General features: G+C 37.7%; 2 protein-coding genes across 3 annotated transcripts; one reads left to right on the top strand and one right to left on the bottom strand.

Moving 5' to 3' along the window:
- Positions 1-24: 24 nt before the first annotated feature.
- pfas (phosphoribosylformylglycinamidine synthase) lies at positions 25-19,804 on the bottom strand. Of its 2 annotated transcripts, none has more exons than XM_052096053.1 (29): positions 19,666-19,804; positions 18,931-19,058; positions 18,706-18,838; positions 18,492-18,597; positions 17,920-18,115; positions 16,079-16,184; positions 15,840-15,980; positions 15,466-15,590; positions 14,375-14,503; positions 9,435-9,566; positions 9,151-9,279; positions 8,953-9,026; positions 8,654-8,810; positions 8,469-8,530; positions 8,213-8,374; positions 8,005-8,109; positions 6,843-6,974; positions 6,102-6,332; positions 5,834-6,014; positions 5,050-5,133; positions 4,763-4,918; positions 3,521-3,640; positions 3,285-3,430; positions 2,747-2,954; positions 2,532-2,623; positions 2,256-2,370; positions 1,714-1,860; positions 1,448-1,588; positions 25-831 (listed from the first exon to the last, which is right to left on the bottom strand). In XM_052096053.1, the coding sequence occupies exons 2-29, from the start codon at positions 19,052-19,054 to the stop codon at positions 524-526; spliced, it is 3,942 nt and encodes a 1,313-aa protein (XP_051952013.1). In that variant the 5' UTR covers positions 19,055-19,058; positions 19,666-19,804; the 3' UTR covers positions 25-523. The 2 variants fall into 2 exon arrangements, with proteins under 2 accessions (XP_051952013.1, XP_051952014.1); XM_052096054.1 differs by having other exon boundaries at positions 19,631-19,763.
- A 757-nt stretch (positions 19,805-20,561) lies between these two features.
- Positions 20,562-25,055, top strand: mrpl19 (mitochondrial ribosomal protein L19). Its single transcript, XM_052096370.1, has 6 exons — positions 20,562-20,652; positions 20,836-20,953; positions 21,204-21,322; positions 21,441-21,575; positions 23,422-23,603; positions 23,699-25,055. Exons 1-6 carry the CDS (start codon positions 20,577-20,579, stop codon positions 23,918-23,920), a joined length of 852 nt encoding a protein of 283 aa, XP_051952330.1. The 5' UTR covers positions 20,562-20,576; the 3' UTR covers positions 23,921-25,055.
- The last annotated feature ends 288 nt before the right edge of the window (positions 25,056-25,343 follow it).

Raw genomic sequence — 25,343 nt, forward strand, 5'->3', positions numbered from 1 at the left:
ATCATAATATTTTAATGTGTTCTATTTACCTTTCACAAACCCCCACATTTAACAGAAACATTTCATTTGTTTATTAAATGCATTGTAGTGTTTTATCAGTAAAACATTTCCATGGAATGTTCATAATTTCTGGAATGTATATTTGGAGTACAGAAACAGGGCTGCAAAAACAAATCATGATATTTTAAAATGGCAAATTATAATTCCATTGTGACACTTGAGAAGCTCATTATAAATTTAGATTTATTTTGTGTGGATTTTCCCAGCAGGATATATGTTTATTAAATTCTAGTACATACATAACATCAAAGCCTGTATAAAAGAAAAATAAAGATGAGTGTTAGATCTACACTTGTAAGTCCAAGAAGATCCAGAGTACTTTCACAATTCTCAAAGATACATTTTTTAATGAGATAGCAAGTTTGGCTATTTGGTTAGTCCTTTCAAAAACTAGTGTTTCTATAGTTAATTCAGATTTCATTATGAACGTACAATAGCATTTAGTGTCTCCCCCTACCACTATCTATGCATTCTGACACCACGCTGCAGCATTACGGAACATACTAAGCCACGGTGAGGGCTCCAGTGATCCCCTGAGGTGGTGAGGGGCCCAAGCCCATTGCCAGCCAAGCACGGCCCGCTCCGGATGGGGCATCATGGCCAGGTGCCGCCCATCTGCTGAGCAGATGCCTGCCACACCTTGTGCAGAACCGTTGGGGTTCATGGGATAGATTTCAGTAGGAGCTCCCGAGTCGTCCACATAACGCAGAGGAGCCAAAGAGGCGCTGATCAGTTTCTGCTGAGCTTTAGGAGAACGGAACTGCATCAGACCTGTGGAGCAGAGGAAAGGTGTATTTAAAAGCCACAGAAGAGAAAATGTGAGTATCAAGGTATATTCACAATAACATACTACAATACACTTTATATGCATAGAATACCAGGATGACCAACTTTTCAAGCACTGTGAAAATGTGCAATATACAACCAACAAGCGTACATAACGCTGAAGCAATGTGTTAGTTTTACCTTAGAATTTCACTGGAATAAAAAAGAATAACCATATTTATTTCCAAGATGGCAACTGGCACTCGCTGAATCAAACATGCAACATAATGACGACAACGTAGCACACTACTGTTTGAAATATTTCGCGTTTCACATAGTACTTTTTTTTATAAATAATTTTTTTAAAATGGGCAGTAAATAGGGATGCACCGATGTTAACATTTTTGTCTGATACAGATACCGATTTTAACAAAAAAGATAGGCCAGTACTGATAACGATACAGATATATTGCCACTTAACTTATTTTGTCATCAGATCCCTGTTTTACTTTGGTATATTACCCTGGAATTATGCTTTAAAAATGTACAAAGAGGTACAAAAGCTAACACAGACATGTACTATACTTGTCATGTACAGTTTTATGAAGTACAAATTTCAAACCTTCTCCATGAGCAACCCAAACACCCAGCGCAGAGCCCTCCATTCCCTTGAGCATGATGGCTGGAGAGGGCAGGATGCTTACACTCACAAACCTCGACTCAAAACGACCTGACTTATTATGGGTCAGAGTAACATCAGAACCTGCAGTGGAGAACAAAGTACTGGTAAATAAAATAAGAGACATGAATGTGGTAAGGCAGAGCAGGAAAATTGGACATTCTTGAGACTTTGGTTGCCAATTACACAATTAGAGAGTTCAATCTCACCTCCATCCTCTCTTCCCCCTACCCAGCCCAGCAAAGCAAGGAGCTGGCATCCATTACATACTCCCAGACTCATCGTGTCATCACGATTACGGAAACGTTCAAACTCCTCTCGAGCCCTGGGGTTAAATGTCACCGTGGCAGCCCACCCTGAAAAATAAATGGCACCTAATCATCAATTGCTGAACAAGCACCAAAATGCTTATTTTCGTATGCAGATTGGCAAGACCATACTAAACAACCTATAAAGTGGGTCACACATTTATTAAATTAATCTAAACATGCAATGGCAAATCAGAATCAAAAGCAACAGAGCACCAAAAACTGAAATTTAATATCTCATTATGAAGACAAACAAAGCTGAGATATTCTTCTAAAAATCTTTGTTTGTGTTCAGCAGAAGAAACAAAGTCATACACATCTGGGATGGCATGAGAGTGAGTAAATGATGAGAGAATTTCCATTTTTGGGTGAACTATCCCTTTAACCTTAAATAGTTCAGCAGTGATATCAAAATGCTGTAATATGCAATAGCTTAATTTTACCTTTAGCTGACCCCAGCACATCTGCATAGCTAAATCCACCTACAAACACCACAGCTCGAAAGGGGTCAAGGGTAGTGGGTCCTGAACACAGGTCCTGCATTGTGACATCCCACACCTACAGATCACAAAGTACAAAAAGGTCAAACCTAAAAAAAAAAAACTGTAATTCAGCCTTGCTAATTTAATTTCTGAAAATAACTATCCCTAATAAACAATATACCGTATAATCTATTGTAAGATGATAATAGCCATTTTTAGATGTAGGTGTATTTTTACCTCAAATCCAGCCATGAAGAGAGAAGCAGACATCTCTCTGTCTCCATTGCTGCCTTCCTCTCTCACTACAGCAACACGAGGTTTTCCTGAAGCTAAAGTACAGACACTGAGAGCTGCATCAATATTGTTGCTATTATCTTGGTAGTGGTACAGTGCAGAAATAAGGATAGAATAAATACAAGTTTACTTATGTTACATTTTGTTCATGGCCTCACCAAGTTCCTTAATGACTGGTGTTTGGGAAGGGTCAAAGGTGAGTTTGAGGTAAGGCTGTGTGCGAGAAGTAAGCCCTTCTTCCTCCTGTTGGACACAGAATTGATTGGCCTGCAGTCGCTCCAGCTGGAAGCTTGTGCTTTCCCATATCGCACGAAGTGTGGGTAGACGCTCATTCAGCACTTCTTGTCCACACAAACTCACTCTGACCTAAAAGTTAGTATAAAGAAGAAAAGAAATCCATGCATTTACATTTATGCATTTGACAGACGCTTTTATCCAAATTGACTAACAGTGCATGTATTACAGGGACAATCCCCCTGGAGCAACCTGGAGTTAAGTGCCTTGCTCAAGGACACAATGGTGGTGGCTGTGTGGGATTGAACCAGCGACCTTCTGATTAACAGTTTAGTGCTTTAGCCCACTACACCACCACCACCACCACTCCATGCACACCACTTAATCGTTAATGTTAAAAAATATTGCTGAAACCACCTATATTTTAGATCTACAGATCTCATTCCTTTGATCACAGCTTACCCTAGCCTCGGGTCCAAAACTAGAGGTTGTACCAATCCTGTGACAAACGAGACCAGCATCTGTGTACCTCTGACAGACATTCACTGCATTACTCTCACACACTTCTAAAACCAGCCCAAGCTCCTCTGAAAACAGAGCTTCCATCACTAAAAGAGAGGGAAGAAACATAGAAAGGGTGTGAGAGAGGAAAAAAGATATTACTGGCTAAAATATAAATCATATTTTTTATTACTAACCTTCAACGCCTACTAAAGGCAAGTCCACCTCAATCCCATAATTGCCTGCAAAGGCCATCTCCAGCAGACAGGAAATAAGCCCTCCATCACTGACATCATGTCCGGCAGTCAGCAGTCGATCTGCAATATAAGACGTTTTCGATCAAAGATTATATAGAAATTAGATCAAAATGGCTAAATAGTTTCCACACCTTTAAACCAAAGATGTTATATTACTTTTCCAGTCATTTGTGATTACAGAGTAATCATTATTATTATTTTAAATAGAAAATGTACTCACAAAGAGCCATTTCTAACCATTTAAACATTTTAGAGCTGAGCATAACTTGAAAAATCTACATTCACAACAAATTTCCTTGACTTTTCCATGAATTTAAAGACTTAGTTTATTTTTATAACTTTAGGCCTGGAAATCACAATTTATGGTTCTGGTCCTTTAAAAATGTTGCTGAAAAATGTTAGTAGTGTAGCTGTTGATGTCATACCTGTAGCAGAAACATTGTGCTATTAAAGGGATAGTTCATCCAAAATTGAATATTCTCTTGCCATTTACTCACCTTCATGCCATCCCTGAGGTGTATGACTTTCTTCATTCTGCTGAACACAAATTAAGATTTTTAGAAGAATATCTCAGCTCTGTTGGCCCATACAATGTAAGTGAATGGTGACCAGGCATTTGAAGCTGCAAAAAATAACATAAAAGGTCATCCATACAACTCCAGTGGTTTATTCTATGTCTTCTGAAGCAAGATGATAGGTGGTCAAAAACAGATCAATATTTAAGTTATTTTTTTACCATCATGGTCCACTTTCAAAATGTGAATTTTGTGGTTTATAGTAAAAGTGGAGATGTATGGTAGAAAAAGGACTTAAAAAGGTATATGTTTCTCACACACACCTATCATATCGCTTCTGAAGATATGGATTAAACCATTGGAGCTGTATGTTTGGATGTATGGATTAGTTTTAATGCTGCCTTGAAGCTCCAAAAAGCACATAAAAGGTCTGCTCACCATACACTTGCATTGTAAGGAAAAACAGAGCTGAGATATTCTTCTAAACAGCTTTGTTTGTGTTCTGCAGAAGAAAGAAAGTCATACGCATTTAGGATGGCACAAGGGTGAGTAAACGATGAGAGAATTTTTACTTTTGGGTGAACTATCCCTTTAATGTACCAATACAGAGGAAGTAAACAATCAGGTCTCAGTGTTGTAGCATTGCATTTTAAAAGCATGCACTGACCCTGAATCAGTGCCTGTGTAGTGATGAAACAGGCAGAGAGCTTGTCTGGCTGATCCAGATCTGGACTGCAGTCTCCAAGTTGGCCATAACACTGAGCAATCGCAGAGCCACCCAGTCTGTATTTACCCGAGCTCACAGGTACATACAGAAGCACACCTAAGAGATGAGAGAGGAGGAGCAAATTATATTTGTACACTCTTAATATATCAGCAGAAATACAAGATGGATATGAAAAGGTGAAAGGTGCTAAAAAGCTAAAAGTTATGCTACTGATGTGCAGGCCTGACCTCTGCCATCAGGGTTTTCCAAATCAGGGGTCACGGTGACTGTGATGTCAGGACACACAGCATACACTGAGATAACCAGAGAGCCTAAAAAGAAAGTGAAAAGGTTGTTGTGCAACATGAATAAAGCACAAGCAGACAATGGATTACATAAGATTAAAATCAAATAGGCTGTGTTAACACAAAGAGTTTTCAGGACTGACAACGTATTAATGAACAGGCGTGACTCTCGATTTGTCCTGTTCATACAACAGCTTACAGGAGTGTCTCGAATACGGTCTCTATGAAGGAGTAACTAAAGTCAAGCAACTTTTCTAATTGTGCAATAACAGTTAACAACATTATTAAATAAACAAGTTCAATGAGTTCAAGTTCAAATCTTAATTAACTGACACAGGCTTCAAATGCAAAGTGAAGAGCACTGTGTTTGGTTGCGTACATACCACAAAACTGATGAGAGCAGCTCTGATGGAACAATAAAACCTTTGGATGACACAGTTTATATATTTTACTCTGAAACTCCTAGACATGAAACTAGAAATTACAGGAACCTCCAATAAAAAAAAATAAAAAAATGCAAAACACGAAACTAGCGTGTGTCAGTGCAGAGTGGCTATCAAACAATATGATGTGACAGACAACTAGTTGTCCAGTGTGGTTCTGTTCACACAATGTGCTGTCACTCTCATTTATAACCAAACTGTGTATTTACGTAACCGTATTCAGCTGCAATGTGAACGTAGCCAAAATGAAACTAACAAAAAACACTCAAGCACAGGACCAGTACCTGGAGCTTTAACAGTTTCTCCACTGACACGTGCAGCCATGCTAAGAGAATCCTTTCCCCCATCCACGGCCACACCCAACTGGCTCATGACCTCACACATTGCCTGACATGCCTCCCACAGGCACGCCCCCTCTCCTGGGAGCTTAGCAGCCCACATCCAGTTCCCACTGCACTTCACATCCTGCCAAGATATTTACAGAAGAATATTTACAGCAAAATATTTGTTTAACCACTTAACTTACAAACATGTACAGGCACATGTTTTCACCTTGAGAGCAGTCACTCTTGCAAACATCAAGTTAGTGAGGGCTTCTCCCACAGCCATGCGAGCCCCAGCAGCAGCTGACACCAGGCCTTTGATTGGCTGCTCGCCTATTGCTGTGGCTGCACCCTGGAGGCTGAATAGGGAGAGGGCAACAACAGCTACATCTGCCAGCGGTGTGTGAAGAGGACCCACACACTGTTGCTGAGCAACCAGACCGGTCACAGATCGATCAACCTAAAAGAAAGGATTTTTTTGTCATGTCCAAAAACTACTGACATTTATATACAGATGCTGTGGCAGAATCTTTATGGATATTTTGTACTGAATTTTATTTAAATCCGATCTGGGCTCTGTTATGGTTTCTTTTTCCACTGTGGTGCTGGAAAATCAGGATTAGAATGGACATACTGAGCAAGTGACCAATTATTAGTCGCCACGTCACTAAAGCCATTACTCAAGCATGGTTGAGCAGTCTGGGGTGGGAATGATTTGCAATTGTAACATCACAAACCATGCTCAGAATCAGCTGGTGAAGAAAGTGGTTTATGATAAGCTAAATATTTTAATAAATCAAATTAAATTAAATCTGTGAGAGCAGACTAAGATAAACAAAAAAAGTCAAAGTAAAAAATGACTGAGTGCACCTTTAAGTGTCTGGACATGTCAAGAAGTGCATGTTTTAATGGTTGCTATGGAGCTTGTAGAATACAAATATATAGTTATTGTGCCGAGGGTGTATGGTACCTTATTAGTAAGGTAGCGTTTGCTGGCAACTGCAGGCAGCCGGAGAACTCTCTCCAAAGCTGGAAGAACAGATAGACCCGCAGGGAGAGAGAGTGGCTGTAGAGAGACAGCCATGCGTTCCAGCACAAACTCCTGAAAAGACAAAGTCCCCATTTGAAATCCATGTGGTACAAGTTAAGAATTAGTAGCAGTAAATAGTAAAAAATTAAACAACTTAAATCTACATGCTCTGATGAATAACTTATTTACATTTGGAAGTCTGGATTCTACTGCAATTTACAATGAGCCAAAAGAGGTTGCACTCTAGCACAATGTCTTATTTCTTGAGACGGATATATCTGCAGCAGAGCCCCCTTTTAGAGTAACCGCACTCGCTTCTGTAGTAACCCTGCCATCTTTTGGTGATCTCCGGCATGCAACAACAACTACTTGAATTTCTTCAACAAAATAGACCTTAATTAAAGGTATAGTTCACCCAAAGATGATTATTCTGTCATCATTTACTCACCCTGATGTTGTTTTAAACCCATATGACTTTCTGTATTCTGTGGAACACAAAAGGAGATGCTAGGCAGAATGATCGCCTCAGTCACCATACATTTTTATTGCATGGAAAAAAGATGCAATGAAAGTGAAAGGTGACTGAGGTGAGCATTCTGCCTAACATCTCCTATTGTGTTCCACAGAAGAAAGTTTGGAATAACATGAAGGTAACTGATGACAGATGACATCATTTACTCACCCTCATGCCATACCAGGTGTGTATGTATGACTGACTTCATCAGAACACATTTAAAGAAAAAAGAAAAATATCTTAGCTTAGTAGGTCCTTAAAAAGTACTTTCGCTTTAGTTAGATTGTTTAGCTTTAGAAGACATTAATTTAACCAGTGGTTTCACAAAAATGAGGTTTAAGTTGACTGTCTGTTCAATTTGAAGCTTCAAAAGGTTGTATCACCATCCACTTGAATTTTAAGGACCTACTGAGCCAAGATATCTTTCTATTTTCCTTCAAATGTGTTCTGATGAAGAAAGGAAGTCACACACATCTGGGATGGCATGAGGGTGAGGGTGAGAGAGAATTTTCATTTTCAGGTGAACTTTCCCTTAAAGTTTTGAGTAGATTCAAACAAAGTTTAATCTAAAAACAGCTATTTGTGCACCTTTTGTGGCATCTTCCCCAACACCCAATCCAGCTCCAGATCCACAGGTTTCCGCCCACCATCAAGCCCATTGGCCTGTTTATATTGGTCATCCACCAGCACAATCTATAGAGTAATACATGCACAGAAACACAGGGCCTTAAAATATACTTCTAACTATAAAAAAAAGCACATACGGCACACATGCTTGTATACATGATCGACTCACCTTGCCATCACCAGTGATTTTGCCCACAAAGTCGACAGGGCATTTCTCCCTCTGACACACCTTCTCAAGGAAGCTCCGGTCAGAGGGGCGGAGCAACAAAGCATTACTCTCCTGATACTCCGCCCCCCACAGCTCCAAAACACTAAGGGTGGGGTCACCTGTCTGAGTATTAGAGCAGAACTTCTATAAAACGGGTCCAAAATGAAAGCTTGAAATAAAAATCAAGACATCTATGTTTTAATACACTGCATCTCACCTTAAACTTGCTGGTGTAGATAACTGCACCAGCAGGCTCACTCAGCTCCTTTAGCACGTTACCTAAACAAATAACATGCACTCTTAAACTTTAGAATTCAGACTGTTACACTGTGAGCATGATGAGATCATGTTCAATGGAAAATGAACACCCTTGACATCCCATGTTATGTAAAAATGAGCTACCATTGCCCCCAGCACCCTGGTCATGGATGCTGCATATGGGGTTTCCTTCCACTTTCTCCAGGCAGGCCCTGAGAGCCCGATTCATCTTCTGCTCCATTTCAGCATCTCCTCTCTGAACTGCTCCTAGATCTCTGCTACTGGAGTTATCACCTTGTACCTATGAAACATATACACATACAGTACATGCATTTGAGGCATGTAATACACATAAACAGACTGCAAACTCATTTAAAACACTGAGGCTATAAAGAGCTTTTTACAAATACAGTTATGTATTTTGTTATCTTTATTGTATGTACCTGTATGGAGGAGGCTGCTCCTCCACCAACACCAATCCTGTAAACTGGGCCTCCAATTTTCACTACCTCCATACCTGCCGAAGACAAAATTAAGCGAGAGACATATATCAGGAGAAAGAGACAGAGTTCCCCTGTAGACAAACAGGAACATCTCTAAAAATATTATGGCATATCAAGTACATCTCTGTCCACTCATACCTTGCTCTGCTAGCTCTTTTTTCACATGCTGGTCTTCGATAGAGCCCAACCCACCACTAAACATGATTGGCTTAATCCACTCCCGTCGTTCACCATTAGCCAATCGCATTCCAAAGGAACGTGCAAAGCCTCCAGGGGAAAAGAGAAAAGAACAAATAAAGAAAGTGATTAAGCCATTTTTGACAAACAATGAAGAAAAAGAAGCAACATCCATTTCATATGTCAGCATTTCATTGCTTTCCCTGATATCCTGTGGTGTGGACCCTCATTAGCAAAGATTTTACCTGCTAGGACTGGTTCCCCAAATTTATTCCCGTAATCAGAAGCTCCATCGCTGGCACCTATGGCCACCTGGAGGGAAGAAGCAAAGCTGGATGGGTACTCCCACCCTTCTTCCTCCCAGGGGAGCAGAAATCCTGAGGAGACAGAAGGTAATAACATGTTGTGATGTAGGGCTACAACAACTAAAATCTATAATGATCGATAACGAAAATCGTTAACAACAAATGTAATTTTCGATTATTGGATATTTGTGGCGAGCATGGAGAAGCTCCGTCTGTGAAGTCACATTATAGCCCAGTGAAAAATTAGTTGCATGATTAAACTCGTTTGAAAAATTTAGACAATTTGAGATGGAAAAATCATGACCCAAGATGTCATCGCACGAGAGCACTTCATAAACACTTCAAATATCACAATAAGCATACAGTTTAGTACGGACTGGTTTCTGCATCAGGTGAGTTGACAGAGTCCTTGTGATGTTTGATGCATATAAACATGCATTTTACAACTATTTTCTATGTTTTCATGTTATGATTGGGGCCGGATGCAGGCATGGGTGGGCTCGTGAGTCTTGCCCTCCCAATCAAACATTTGGCAAACACGGTATTAAAAAGAATATTTCATTTTCTACGATCCGTGCATTGGTTAAAAGCAATTTGGGGGTGGGCTCTGTGTTGCTAACACTGAGGGTGCACTGTAGACCACCCCACACAATCATAAACTACTAACAGATATTTGTAGTATTTTTCTATTTTTGTCATTGGCTGAAAGCAACGAAACACTCAAGAAGCGGCTGCTGCAAACCAGAGAGTTAAATACGTCATGCGAGCGAGAACGGTAATCAGAGATATTTTTGTGCAATGGTTTTTAGTGCCTGTAAAGAAGCCAGGTATTGCTTCTAGCAGTGAATCTATGTGGCTTCTATTAATGTACCGCTCTCTCTTCCCACTCATCAAATATCTCCCTCTACCTCTGCTCCCCTAAATCGCATTGTGGTTTTTAGTGACACTAAACCTGAATTGTAAAGCATCATCCCAGCCAATATGAGCTGATGGTACCGTTTGCAAACATGGCTGGTAACAGTTTTTTGCGGGACGCTTGCTTCTGTTTCCCTTGTTTTAAGTTCGGTGTTGTTGAGAGATGCGGTCTTCACCTTGCATCTTATGTCTTTTTTATTTATATCTTTTTACTGTGCAGTTATAGTTTGTTGTTTTTTGTAATTGCACTTTAAACCACTCTGTTTTTGCAATGAAAATTACCTTTGGTGCTGGCACGGCACCGATTCATCAATACTCCTGTATATTTACCTAAATGACTTAACACATGTTTAGTTTCACTGGTAAAAATAGAAATATCCTTCACTACCCTACAGAGTTCAAACTCAGTAACTAACACTGAAACTGAGAAACATGTCTTGGAATTATTTTGATTGGATTTTGTAGTTACTGCATTTTCACATTAAGTTTTGTAAGTTATCTCTGCAAATGAGACATACTCATCTGACACAGGACAGATCATTGTCTAAGAGACCTGATTTCAGTCATAACTGAATTTTGCATTTTGCCTTTGTATGGCAGTATAATTGCTAACTACATTTCCATTTAACCAGAAAAGTCAAAATGAAAGAATCATAATTTAATTTTATATCATGACTATATTTTTAATATATGGAAAAAGCATAAAATATAGGTGTATTTGGCTTTGATCTTAACAATTACGCCATGTTACACCAATTACAGACATGAAAATAAGAAGTCTGAGATACCCCCCATTCCCAAATGTCCACCTATGACATCTCCCAGTTCACCCTAGCATAGCTGACAGTAGCCAGGCCTGTTATGAATTCAAAATAAGGTATTTCTGCATGTTTTGCTTGTCTTTACCACAAGCGCGTCTCCGTTAAACTTCACTGAGCAAGCGAGCGTGCGTGCACATCCATGTCAATCAAACCGATCGTAACTGAGAAAAGGAGTGCAATCATTTTGATAAAACTGTGCAACTTCATACCGCAATTTCAGTTTCAATGTAATCAATTGTGCAGCTTTCATGGGGCACACTGAAGTCTCAGAGGTCAATGTGTTTTAGATCATTTATCATCATTTAAGTGCTTGTAACACAATGAGCTCCACCGGGATGAGACTTTTCAGCATGACAGTGGCTATGTTTACCTGTACACCAATGCTCTGATTATTGCAATAATCCGAGTATAAGGAATAATTAGATTAAGATGTTTACATGATTTGGGCAAACCTCTTCAAGCCAGTTTACATGCTACTTGCAAATACTCTAATTATTGCTGAGAAATGTGATGTTTTAATGGTTTTTTATGAAATAACATTACAAAAAACATCTCGTTGCAAATATGTATCTTTAAATACAGTTTGACATAAGGAAAATTAGAAGAGCATTTTTTAACGATTTCTTAAAAGAAATGGTTAATAGGTCATTTTCGACTACACTGGTTGCGCTGTCTCATTTGATTCACTAAAAAGAATCAGTTCACAAGAGTCATTTGTTTATCGGATTACACTGGTTGCTCTTTCTGTTTTGATTCACTAAAGAGAATCGGTTCATTAGAGTCACTCGTTTGTGAATCGGAATACATGCACTGGATGTTGTTGTGTTCTTCCCACGAGGACAAACTCATTAAAAAGTCAAACTTGCCATTATTCAATTAAGACTACAAATGGACTTTCACAACTCAGGAAAATATGTTTTCTTTTGCCAAGAGGCTGTAGATTCTACAGTTTGGGAGCACCACTGCTGGAAAACAGTGCAAGAAACGGCTGTTTCACATGAAGCCGAGAGATATGTGCAGCTGTTTTGCAATGATTTTGAACCTGTGCTTGAGAGTAACATCATCCATCTGCAGCACTGGCACAGATTCACTTTGGGGAGACTGGAAGAAATGCAATTAAAATGTTTTCATGCCAGTATAATGTAATTAAAATAGGAATACTCCTCATTTCCTACAGCAATTATCATTACTCTGATTATTAGCATAATCGCAATATTCTGTTTACATGAGCAACAGTTTAAATCGCAGTATTGACTTACATTTACATTTATGCATTTGTCAGACGCTTTTATCCAAAGCGACTTACAGTGCAATTATTACAGGGACAATCCCCCCGGAACAACCTGGAGTTAAGTGCCTTGCTCAAGGACACAATGGTGGTGGCCATGGGGTTAGAACCTGTGACCTTCTGATTAACAGCCCTGTGCTTTAGCCACTACACCACTACCACTCCGACTTATTTGCATTGCAATCAGATTATGAGGGTGCATGTAAATGTAGCTGAATCTGCACTGCATATACAGATGATTATGCTGTTTTAAACTGTATAGAATGCTGAATATAATGTATAATAATGCTAAGGGTCCTGATTATTTGACTCCTGATTATACCAAATCTGATTTCACCAGTAAGTGTTTACAATGGCAAATATTATTTGACTGGATAAGCACACATGTTTTTTTTTTAAAAGAATACTTTAGAAACATGTAATTAGTGACAATGCTATTTTGAAACTTCTAGTATTCATTTAAAATACTTAAAATGTACGTAATCAATGATAGTGTGCAAGCAAATGTATCAAACATAATTATACATGTTTGAGCTGGTTACAATTACTATTTCTACTCTACGGTCACCACTGATGTCTTCTGGGCTGATTTTATTTATTCATTTATGTTTTCCAAACTCCATACCCAATTTTAGACTTTAATGAACAGTACTTCTTAAGTTTTACAAGTAAAGGAACTATTTCACATATGTCCTGAAAGTAATAATAATTAGAAATTCAAACTTAACTTTTCATGAGTCGGGCTTTGTTCAAAGTTTTGTGAGAGTACAGAATTGTGAAATTAGTACAGTAAATCAAAACCAAATCCTTTCAACCTTAATCATTTCTGTTTTTTAAAAAAAATATCACATTTAATAAAGTACAGGAATAAAATTTTGTTATTTCTCTGATTAATCCATTAATCTTTGATTAATCAATACCAAAATTATTAGTAGTTGCAGCCCTATTGTGATTTATGATGCAAGAACCTGCTCACAGAAACAAAACTCTTAAAGAAGCACGTTAGGCATATGCACTAGAAATTAGTTTAAGTGCTCTCTAAACAATTATAAGATCACTGTGATTTTAAGTCAGATTTTCAGGAGTCCAGTAATTAGAGGGATAGTTCACCTGAAAATGAAAATTCTCTCATGCCATCCCAGAGGTGTATAAATTTCGTTCTTCTTAGCTAACAAAAGAAGATTTGAGAAGAATATCTCAGCTCTGTATGTCCTTACAATGCAAGTGAATGGGGTCCAATGGTTAAATTCATGTCTCCTGAAGTGAACTAATCAGTTTTGGGTGAGAACAGACCTTTTCCCATTATATTTGCCATTGCAGACTCTAGGCATGATCTTGATTTCAAGCTTGATTACATGAAATCATGATTGTGTCTAGAGACTACAATGGCAAGATGTGCAGTAAAAAAGGACTTACATTTTGGTCTGTTCAAACCCTTTATGTGCTTCTTGGAGCTTCAAAGTTTTGGACCCCATTAACTTGCATTGTATAGACCATTTCAATAATGTAAACAAAAACAAATTAATTAGAACAGTCCAAACCTATTTTCAGATCCTTTCAACAAAGTCTCTTTTTTAAGGCAAGTCAGTCCACTTGGTGGCCTATTTTGGAACGCTCTTGGGCAGTGGCCTGCTCTGCTAAGTGGTCTCCGTTTTGACAAGCAGGAAATGTTCACGGAATAGTGACGTCACCAACGAACAGTCCTTGAAATGGTATATAGACCCAAGATATTTTTCTAAAAATCTCAATGTGTGTTCTGCAGAAGAAAGTAAGACATACACATCTGGAATAGCATGAAGGTGACTAAATTATGAGAGAATTTTCATGTTACGGTGAACTATTCCTTTAAGACTTACCTGGGATGTGTAGGTTACCAAAGCAGTACCCAGCAGTCCCTGCGATCACATGACCACCCTTACCGGCACTCTGCACATCTCTAATTCGCCCACCGGTACCCGTTGTGGCTCCACTGAATGGAGCAACACCTGCGCATAATAAAGAGGATATTATAACTAGATGTTACTATAAAATCTACAAGACAATGGCTTGCAAATATGACTCACAGTATCAGTTTCCTTAAAAGGAATACTCCAGGTTCAATTACCACAAAATCATTTAGACTCGTCCCTACTTATATTAAAAAAGCAAAAATCAAAGTTGCAGTGAGGCACTTACAATTGAAGTAAATGGGACCAATTTTAAAGGGTTTAAAATGTGGAAATGTGAATCTTATAATTTTATAAAAGCACTTTCATTAATTCTTGTTAAACTCACATATAATTTTAATTGTTTAAATATTAATTTGTTGACATTATATCATTATGGCAACAAAACTGTAAAATTGTCTATATCACACTAAAATCATTTTAAAGGTGCATTCAGTAATTTTATTCCACATTTTAAAGGTTTTACTTCGAAAGAAATGAATAGTAATTTTTTTTAAACCCATGTACGAGTGTGAGATCAGTCATATCAGCAACCTTATAAAAGCTCTTTTATTACACACTGGGCAGGGGAGCCTCATGAGGCTACCATCTTATCACATGGCCAGCTGAATTATACTCACTTAATCTCAGTAACTGCCCTGTTATTGGACACTTTCATTCATGGAAATAGTGAGTATTATAACATGTACGGATTCACTTCCATTGGAAGTTCCTTACTAACCCAGTTTTTTTTTTTTTTGCTTTATTAAAGAAATGGCAAGTCAAAATTCATTTTTGAGGTAATCAATATTATGCCACAAATGCTGTCAATTGAGTTTAACTTGTACTAAACCCAGAATATTCCTTTAATGCAGGATAACGCATATTGGTATTCTCCTTTATGATCATGGTTTTGTCAAATTAGAATTAATAATCAATTAATTTGAAGATCATTTAAGGATGTAACAATTTAAAACAGAACAAGAGAAAAGTGAGCAGATTAAATGTATTTAAGCTCAGACCGGTGGGGAAGTTGTGTGTCTCAGCTGTGAAGATGACATGTCTGGTTGTCCGTCGGGTTTCATATTGACTGGCTTGTGCAGGGTTTGTGGGGAACATACACTTCAGCTCCATGCCTTTAATACCACTACAAATCACACAAGAACCAGGTTTTCAACCAGATAGTGCTCTAAGGTCATTCTTCATGACAATCCAGCAAAATCAAGGTCAAGATTACATGTTACATGTCACTCAGAAGATGCTTCTTTTCTTTTTCTATTTTATCCAAAGTGACTTCTTAATCATTCAATTCAAATGCATTCTATTGACAAAAGGACTCGTGTTCTTTGCCCAAATGCCATTTAAAAAGGTTGACATTCATGCTCTAACTCCTAACCTGCTGTTGTCACAGAATTTGATGACATTGTTCTGGTTGCTATGGTGCTGAGTGCCCATAATTAGGCTGAAGAGATTCTCCTTCTGCTCTTCTCCATCAATGATCATTCGCCCTCGGAAAAACCAATGGCGACTGTGCTCACTGTAAGTAACATGAACAGGAGTAATAGTAACTGTTATTATAGATAAAAGGCACACTTAGATTAATTTCCCCCTGTTTATTCTATGAAGAACAAACACCTGTTGGACTGGGCCAGATCAAAGCATTCGACACTAGTGGGATTCCTCTTCACCCTCTGGAAGAGTGCAGTGTAGTAGTCCAGATCCCAAGAGTCAAACGCCAACCCTGCACTCACACAGAGAGACACAGAAAGACAAAAAGACAGACAGCATATCAATATACATAATATGAAGAATAGATGACCAAAAACAAATCGCAAAGACAAAACACTGTACAATTCTCTAAAGCCCTAAATGCCCATTTCCAAAAATATTTTAATCCTTCATAAATATAAAATATTGTTTTCATTCAATTTATATAATGGGACTGTTCAGGATCAATGTGTTGTTGTCTTTGTATAGTCTGAATCAAAGGGTTATACTGTATAACAGAGAATGACACTCAAAACCATTTCACTAGATTTGTTTATTTCTAACCCAGTTGGCCTTCACTATTCTATAATACAGACACAGTATGGTTGCTTTGGTGTACACCCAATAGCTTACTTTGACTCTTAAACAGTCATTCATTCTCCATTCACATACACACACAGCTTGTGATCTAATCAAATAGGCATGCCTAATCTTGTGACATCTACACTTCTTCTAATCATGTTAACTATCATGTGACACTAATATGTGTAGAAGAAAGAGTTGCAGACTGCAACACTATATCAGTAGTGCTTACACACAGTTGACTGGTTGCAGTTGATTGACTCGCTTTTCAAATATTCAGTGTCTTTATTCTTTAACTATTGATATTGTTTCAACAATAATACAACTAGTTTTATATCCATGCACTTGTACTGTGGTGGTACCACGGTAAAGTAACTAGGAGTAGGTAAATATATAGATTTTCTGATGCATCGCAATCTTCATTTAAACAATCTCGATATTGATTCTTAAATTCCAAGATCGATCTTTTACTCTATGCGCAAACCCTCTACTACAATGAGAGAAAATCACTCACATTTGCAACAAAATGTCATGCTATATGACTAAAATTTATATATTTGGCAACTGGCTGATAAATGTTTACAATCTAGTGATTGTGTAGTATAATGTTGGAGTATTCAGCAGTGTGATCCTTTCACTGTGTGTTGTGAGTAAAAGTTGTTCCACGTGAGTTCAAAGACAAGATCCACGCAACCTATTTGTCAATTATTAATGTCTCTTTTAATAACCTGGAACCTGTTCTTTATAATCAATTGTTGATCAAAAAATAATAATTAACATTCAATTCTAATCATGCATGGCAGTCATTCGAGTATCTCTTGTAACATGCACTTATCTACAGATGCTCTTTACAGAAATGCTGGTTTTGTTAAAGAGACTGTACTGCTTTTAACGTGTGTTTAACAAATCAACATAAATACTTGTAAATATTACAAATTATGCAATTAAACGAAACAAAAATAATATCTAAAATATTATATCTTATTTATTGACTGAATAAATTGAATTGTTCATTTAAAAAAAGCCAAAATATGACCAAAATTATTTAAAACAAAACATCATTAGTAAAAGGTATATTTTTTTTTTATGTGCCTAGTTAGAAGGTCTCCGGTATAATTAACACCATTAGCTGGGAGAGAATTTCTCTCATAAGCAAAAGAGACATTATAAATGAAACATACCCATCTGTATCGATACTGAATCAAAATCGGAATCAGATAGGGAAATCTGTATCAATACACAGCCCTAAAAGTAACAGTATTGGAATTGGTAATACTATGATACTCTGGTGTATACCTACCATGGTACTAAATGATTACCATATTAATATACCATAATACCATGGTATTCCCATGGTCCATGTCCAAAAAACACGTTATTACTGACGTACCAGGTACATTTCTTACCAAGTTCATCATTGGCCATCTCCAAGGCAGCACGACCTTTTCCTAGAATGTCCACCTCAAACACTTCCTGTGGCTGAATATCAACAGCGAACGACGTGATTGGTTGGGAGTAAACACACTCTGTCATGCTGTCATACAGGCAGGAAACCAGTCTCTCCATCTCTCTGTCCTTTACACCATTATGGCCTTGCTTGGGCTAGATGGGGATGAAACGAGAGAGATAACATTTAATTAGATGGGTTCAGAAAAGCCATTGAGTATTCATTACGATACAATTCATTTATTAAGGACTATGTTCAGAAAAAGAAGATGTTAGGAAGAATGTTAGCCTCTGTTCATTGCATTGTATTTCTATACAATGGAAATCATTGGTGACTGAGGTGAACATTTTGTGTGGCACAATAATAAGTTATAAAGTTTTGGAATAACATGAGTCAATGGTGACACAATTTTGTTTTTGGGTGAACTAACCCTTTAAGATCAGTGCATGTGATGCATGCCTGCTTCAGGAAGAGATAATTAAAGTCTTGCTGTTTGTCTATTAAATGTTATGCTCTCCCCTGAGTCCTGACCTGAATGAGAAGCCTGCGTGAGAGCTCCACTCTGGTCACCTGGATCAGGCCTGCACTCCGGCAAATGGACACAGCATTGGTGGACCATGCGGTAGAGAAATTCAACCTACAATGGGCATAATTGAAAGACGTAAATTACGAGACTTAACTAAATGACTACAATACCATAAGAGGACTACATCTAAACTGGTTATCCAAAATAGGCAGGTGTTACCTGGGTCCAATCTCCACCAGTCTCGCACCCTCCACTGATTTGATAATGGGGTCCTCTGACAGACCGACAGAATGAGGGGGGCTGAACAACCAGCGCAAAACATTTTTCTGCTCCACAGTTAAAGACTCATGTCCTGAGAGGGAAAGAGAAACAGAGATGAAAGAGATGCAGAGCAACAAACTCATTACTCTCTATTATTGGCATTTCTCTACTGTATTCTCTCACCATCTAGCTCTACATTGTAGCAAAGCTCAGTGGTTATGGTGACCTCAGGATAAAGTTGTGCAATTCTTTGTATAACCCGACTGTCCCCTGACTCTTCTCTCCTGTAGAACCGCACCACAGACATGATCCTAGGAGACAGAGAGAGAGAGTAAAATAACTACATGACTGTGACACACCATAACCATAATTGATATCCAAGTGAAAAATAGTAGGCAAGTATTAGTGTATAAGTGATGACTGCTGGATTGTGCTGTTTTTTTTTTTTTTTTTATAAACGTCACTATTCACTATCCCTTAACATATCTTAATAATCAGATTCTGTGGTGAATGAACTGAGCCATGGGTCAAGAAGATCATTTGCTAGTTGCATCACAAGGCATACAATCACAACCTGGCCAGGAATCACATGTTTAGTACAGAGATAAGCGGCTGTTTTAAAGTTAAATGGGTCAGATTTAAATGGCAACTTAACTTGCATGTATTCAGCACATCACTTTGAATCAAATGAATGAACTATAGCAAGACAAAAGATTGTTAACAAAAATAGTCATATGCAAGTGTTTTCAAAATGATTGTCTCGACACTAACAAAGAGCCTATGAAATATCTATAATATTTTCGGTCACGAGTTATGTCACAACAACTCAGAAGATCCATTTTGTTTTGTATGTTAGCAAAACAAACTAAAATATTGTTCTAACCTTTTTGGGGCTCAAAATGGTAGCAAGTATCTTACTTAGCAGTTGCTTGAGTCGTCCGCTCGTAGACTTGTCTGCTGATAGAAAGCCCTCAGTGTGATAATTGTTGACCACAGCAGACTGCTAACAGATCCACATGTGTCAGTGTGGAAAACACGAACCTTCCGCCAAAAGGATCAACCTCTTTGCGCATGCGCCAGACTACACTTTGTTATGCTTTATTTACTATAACATTTCACATAACGAATGTAAGAAAAGCATATAGAAAAAAAAGAAACATAAAAAAACAACAGAAGTACAAAGGGGTATTAAAGGTATATTCCATGATCAATAAAATTTAAGCTAAATCGTGTGGCACAATATTGATTACTACAAAAAAAAAAAAAAAAAAAAAAAAAAAATACATTTAAAGAAAAAGAGGGATGAGAATTATTTGTATTCAACCTGGAATATTCCTTTAATCTGATTTTTATTGATGTACTACATTTATGAAAATAGGTACATAAAAAAATATTTACCTAAAATAATAAGTTAAAGACATACCAAAGGGTTTAATCATAGAAAAATCTAAATAAATACTGAAACCTCAAATCCTGTAATCTCCTTAAAGAAAACATCACTCATAAAAAAACCTTGAGAGCACATCATCTTTCTGGAAAAAATAAATGAGTAGATTTTTTAAACTGTTAAAGGCTTAATTTAAACAGTGAAGAAACAGGAATCAGAAAGATAACACAGGTCTATACTAGGTGACTAAGTTTGCAAGCATTTTTAATACGATGGAATTAAATATTTATTAAAGCATGATGTTTTAAAACACGATTTTTTTTAGGCCGACTAGTGTTTATTCAACGGATTCGGTTGATCTAGCCAATCACTTTGGCCTTTAATACGAATCGACAGCCAATCAGAACGGTTTTTGTTCGCACACCCCCGTCAGAGGTCAAACATGGCGACGTGCGCAAGGAGGGCGAGAGAGATGACGGGGTTGCTACGAGTTTTAAGAAATTTACTTCAGAGCGAAAGTATGTTACTATGTTTTACATTACCAAGTTAATTTTAGATGGCAGTATCAGAACTAAATATGGGGTTAAGAAGAGAGTATTGGCGACATACTTAAACTGTTGCCATGCTGAGCCATCACCTGCTCAAATGAGTTGCAGCAGTGGTTGATAGAGGTTTATAGACAATCTTTATTTTATTCCTAGGATTTTTCTCCACGTCTGTGTTGAGGCATGCTGCGGCGTCAGATGGACCACCAAAATTCCTCCCTCCGACAAAACCTGTCATCATAGACAAAACACAGAGCGAGGCATCACTGCGACGGTTTGTACATCACTCTCTTGTTGAATAGCCTCAACTTGATTGTGTTAAACAAATGCGCACCATAAACAGATATTACTACAGGATCTTTAGTAGAAGATTTATGGAATCTGTCTCTGATTTAGCTATTAAAGATCATAATATGACATGCAATATTTATAGACTGAATTAATGACTGCTTAACCAGTTTTGGCTTATTGAGAACAGTATGGATGTACATAATACAATGCTACTAAAATGGCTGTTTCTCTAGGTTTGTGAGTCCGGAGTTCATCCCTCCTCGTCAGCGAATTAATCCTATTAAGTTTTCCATAGAACGGAAAGACATGATACAGAGGCGGAAAGTTCTGAACATTCCAGAGTTTTATGTTGGTAAGAAATATTGACGATTGTAGACATTCTGTGTCGCATTGATTTATTTTTCCTAGCATAATCTATACATGACAATCTTTGTATCTGATCTGTGTTTTCTTTGTACTGTTTTATGTAGGCAGTGTCTTAGCCGTAAGCATGACTGACCCTCATGCGAGTGGGAAACTGAATCGCTTTGTTGGGATCTGCATTCAGCGCTCTGGAAAAGGACTGGGAGCTACTTTCATCCTCAGGAATGTGGTTGATGGCCAAGGTACAAAATGCTCACTGTAACATTTCTTTTTACATTGCCCAATGGCCCTCAGCTGAGCTGTCATGATTTGTTTTAAACCATGCTGTGGAACCATAGCTAAAATTGTTATATATCATTTATCTGTTCTGTTTGTAGTTGAATACACTAACCCACAAAAAAAACAAGTAATCAATTACACGTAAATTAAAATCTAAGTTAAAATATGTATGATGTGTGTGAAATGTATATTTTGTTTTATTTATAAACTCTCACCAAGAACAGTTTCAAAATAAGAAGGAAAAAAATGGATCGAACAATATGCATTACTAAAACTGAAAAAAAAAAAGATAAAAATATTAACAAACAAAAAAAGGATAAAAAAAAAAAAAAAGCTTTGCACTGACAGAACGATATGACTATGCGTTCAGACCAGAGGAGGTGAGATCATCAAAATTCACTCTGGCTGCCCTGCCAACAATGCTGTGGAAGATTTGTGGACGCTCTGACATAGTAGAAATTGGCGGCAATGTTCGTTCAGAATGCTTGGTTTTGTGAACTATTTAAAGGTGCCGAAAAATATCCAGACATGTTGACCGGTATCTTTTTGCCGGCCTATCACAAGAAGCGTATATCCTCATGAAATCTTTTAAATGTGAAAGAAATCGATCGATGGCAGAAAGTAATTAAAATTATGGTTGTTTGTTACCAAAATAAAGTACATGTATCCCTGTTAGCAAACAGGGACAGATCATATATTACGGGAAAACCTGACACGGCAATAATTCATCTCTCCATTTTGTCTTCGGAACTAATGTTTGGTGGAAACCAAAGTTTACACTGTTGTGTTCTCTAGCCATCACTAGAGCGGAGCACTTCTATACTCCAATAGGTTGCCGCTGAACAGGTCAAAGCTCATTACCATAATGTTGCCCACACTCAAACATAACTCTGACGCCCAAGACCGCCGCTTTTCGCAGCCGAGAGACGCTGGCTGCCATAGAATGAATGACTTCCTGTCGATTTGACGCTCACAACGCCTCTGGTCAGAAAGCACCATGAGGGTATTGCACATACAGTACTGTCATCAGTTGAAGTGCTCCCTGTTCTTCTATTCTAATCTTTTCTATTTGCAAAAGTAATGCTTGAGATTCTAACATTTATATTTCCTATTAACACTAAAGCTGAAGGTATAAATAAACATCTTAAGACAAATGCTTTTGTGAAACATCATGTGCCTTAGACTTTTGTGCAGTACTGTATATAAACTGTGTCTACATAAAGGCCATCACATTTTATAATTTCACATATTCAGATAAACAAGTGGTGAATGTTGGCTTTTTAGACAAAGCAATCTGCTCATGTTTAGAGATTTAAAGCACATACACACACACACTGGTCAGATTAGCTTCCAAGTTTCACAAACCGTTTCACAGTTTCTTTCCACCATACAAGCAGATCCTAGTCCGTTGGTATGAGTGACTCTAACAAGAACCAAATACCAATAGAGTAGAATTCAAAATATTACAAGAATTGCCACACTTGTTGAAAGCACACACTAAAGATGCCATGATATCGCCTACTCCCATCCAACACCTCAACAACACACATCCATAGCATGCCCTCAGTGGACTCAATTGTAACTGCAAGATAGATTCAGAAGGAATGTAATGTATAATTCAGCACTGCTCACGGCAGGCAAATATGTAAAGGAAAATCAAGGTTTGAGCAGTGTTTTTAATAGTCAACAAGTTGGTGCTGAACGAGTAGTCGATTACTCATGCACATCCCTAGGAGAAATATTGACTGAATGAATGATAATGTAAAGTTAATACTGAATAAGAAATAATGTATAGTGTGTTGACTGTAGGAGTGGAGTTATGCTACGAGTTGTACAGTCCACGTCTGCAGCAGATCGAGGTGTTGAAGCTGGAAAAGAGACTGGATGACAATCTCATGTACTTGAGAGATGCGCAACCTGAGTACAGCACCTTTGACTTTGATATGAAACCGGTTCATTTCGAGCTCACTGGAGATGTTGCAATCAATTCAGTAAGGGACTGCTCATTTGTGAAAACTCATGAGTAAAGCACACTGGTAAAAATATTCCTAACCTGTCCTTGCCACTCTCTTTCTCTTACTTGCAGTTGAAAGTGAAAATGAAGCCTAAACCATGGTCTAAACGTTGGGAACGTCCAAAGTTTAACATTCAGGGGATCCGCTTTGACTTATGTTTGACCCCAGAGAATATGGAGCATGCTCAGAAGTGGGCCGAACCTTGGAGGCAGTATGATATGCTGCGGGAATATGACACATCCAGTCTGGAGGAGCAGATCCTACAGGAGGTACAGGGAAACCTCAGCAAGTGAGCAGTCCACAGAGAGAGTTCATAGAGAAAGTCTTTCTGAAGGGCTCTGGGGCAGATATGTTAACTGAGTGAGTCAGGATGCTGAAAAGATTTGAATTTGAGAAGTGTTAAATTTATTCAGGTTGGCTATAGACTCATCCATTCAAACACCCACCCACCCCAGTTCTGGTGTGTGCTTCAAAATGGATCCTGGAGATGCATTCAGAAGAGCAAACATTAGTGCGTAGAAAAATCTTTATCAGTGGAACTTTTTGTGAGAATGTGTGTTTATGTATTTTACACAGTGACATGTACATAATGTTTATCACCAGCTCAACATGTGTAAAGCTAGTGCTTATTTACAAATAACCATATTCAATGAAAAATTACCCAATAATGTATTTGAATTATTATCATTATCTCATATCTGTCTCATCTTCAGTGTCTACAATAGAGCCTCATTTTATGCAGTGGTCCTGCTGCCTTGCAATTAGTCACTTTGATCAATCGAGGGCAGCAGAGAACACGCAAATGTAAATATCTGAGTAGTTGATCAAATATAATAAACGATTAAATCCTAATTTCATATTTAAATTAAGTAATCATATTTAAGGTTGATGTCTTCCCATTTTGCTAAGAAATTAGAAGGGAATTTAGTAAAAGTTGACATGCCTTCTGTTGGAATAAAAGCCACCTAAATGTGATTTTTTTTTTTAAATATTTGTATTTATTTACAGAAGTGCCATATGATGTACTGAATAGAGAAACTGAGGCTTTAAATATGAATTTATATTAAAGGAATATTCCGGGTTCAGTACAAGTTAAGCTCAACATTTGTGGAATAATGTTGATTACAACAAAAACATTATTTTTACTTGTCCATCCTTTAAAAAAAAAAAAGAGGCAACAATCGAGTTACACTGAGGCCCTTACAATGGAAGTGAATGGGGCCAATTTTTGGTGGATTTAAAGGCATAAACGTGAAGCTTATAATTGTATAAAAGCCCTTACGTTAAATATTCAGTTAAAACTCATTGATTGTTTGAGTTGTAAAGTTGTTTATCATTTTTACAGTTGTTTTAGGCTTTGTTGACATTACATCATCATGGCAATGAAGTTGTAAAATTGGCTATAACTTTCAACAGAAAAGGCTAGTAAGTTATTTTATCACACTAAGAACATGTCATTCTTTTTAATGGTGAGTATTTTAATGTTCATGGACTGGCCCCATTCACTTCCATTGTAAGTGGTTTTCCAGTAATTTCACAGATTTTTGCTTTTTATTTTAAAGAAAAGGAGGGAAGTCAAAATAAATGTGTGCTAATCAATATTATACAACAAATGCTTGTCCATTGATCTTTTGAACCTGAAATATTCCTTTAAGTAGGCCTACTGTAAATATTGAACCAAATGTTTGTTATAATTTGTAAGAGCCATTTGTAAAA

Source organism: Xyrauchen texanus, chromosome 28, assembly GCF_025860055.1.
Source record: "Xyrauchen texanus isolate HMW12.3.18 chromosome 28, RBS_HiC_50CHRs, whole genome shotgun sequence".
NCBI lineage: Eukaryota > Metazoa > Chordata > Actinopteri > Cypriniformes > Catostomidae > Xyrauchen > Xyrauchen texanus.

Bases quoted from the DNA above. Each gene is read 5' to 3' on its own strand.
- pfas (XM_052096053.1), bottom strand. From the start codon at position 19,054: ATGTCTGTGGTGCGGTTCTACAGGAGAGAAGAGTCAGGGGACAGTCGG. The intron at 18,839-18,930 runs GTGAGAGAATAC...TTTCCCTCTCAG, and splicing joins CTACAATGTAGAGCTAGATG to GACATGAGTCTTTAACTGTG. The intron at 1,861-2,255 runs GTAAAATTAAGC...TTTATTTTTCAG, and splicing joins TGTGCTGGGGTCAGCTAAAG to GGTGGGCTGCCACGGTGACA.
- mrpl19 (XM_052096370.1), top strand. From the start codon at position 20,577: ATGGCGACGTGCGCAAGGAGGGCGAGAGAGATGACGGGGTTGCTACGA. The intron at 20,954-21,203 runs GTTTGTACATCA...CTGTTTCTCTAG, and splicing joins AGCGAGGCATCACTGCGACG to GTTTGTGAGTCCGGAGTTCA. The intron at 21,576-23,421 runs GTACAAAATGCT...TGTTGACTGTAG, and splicing joins GAATGTGGTTGATGGCCAAG to GAGTGGAGTTATGCTACGAG.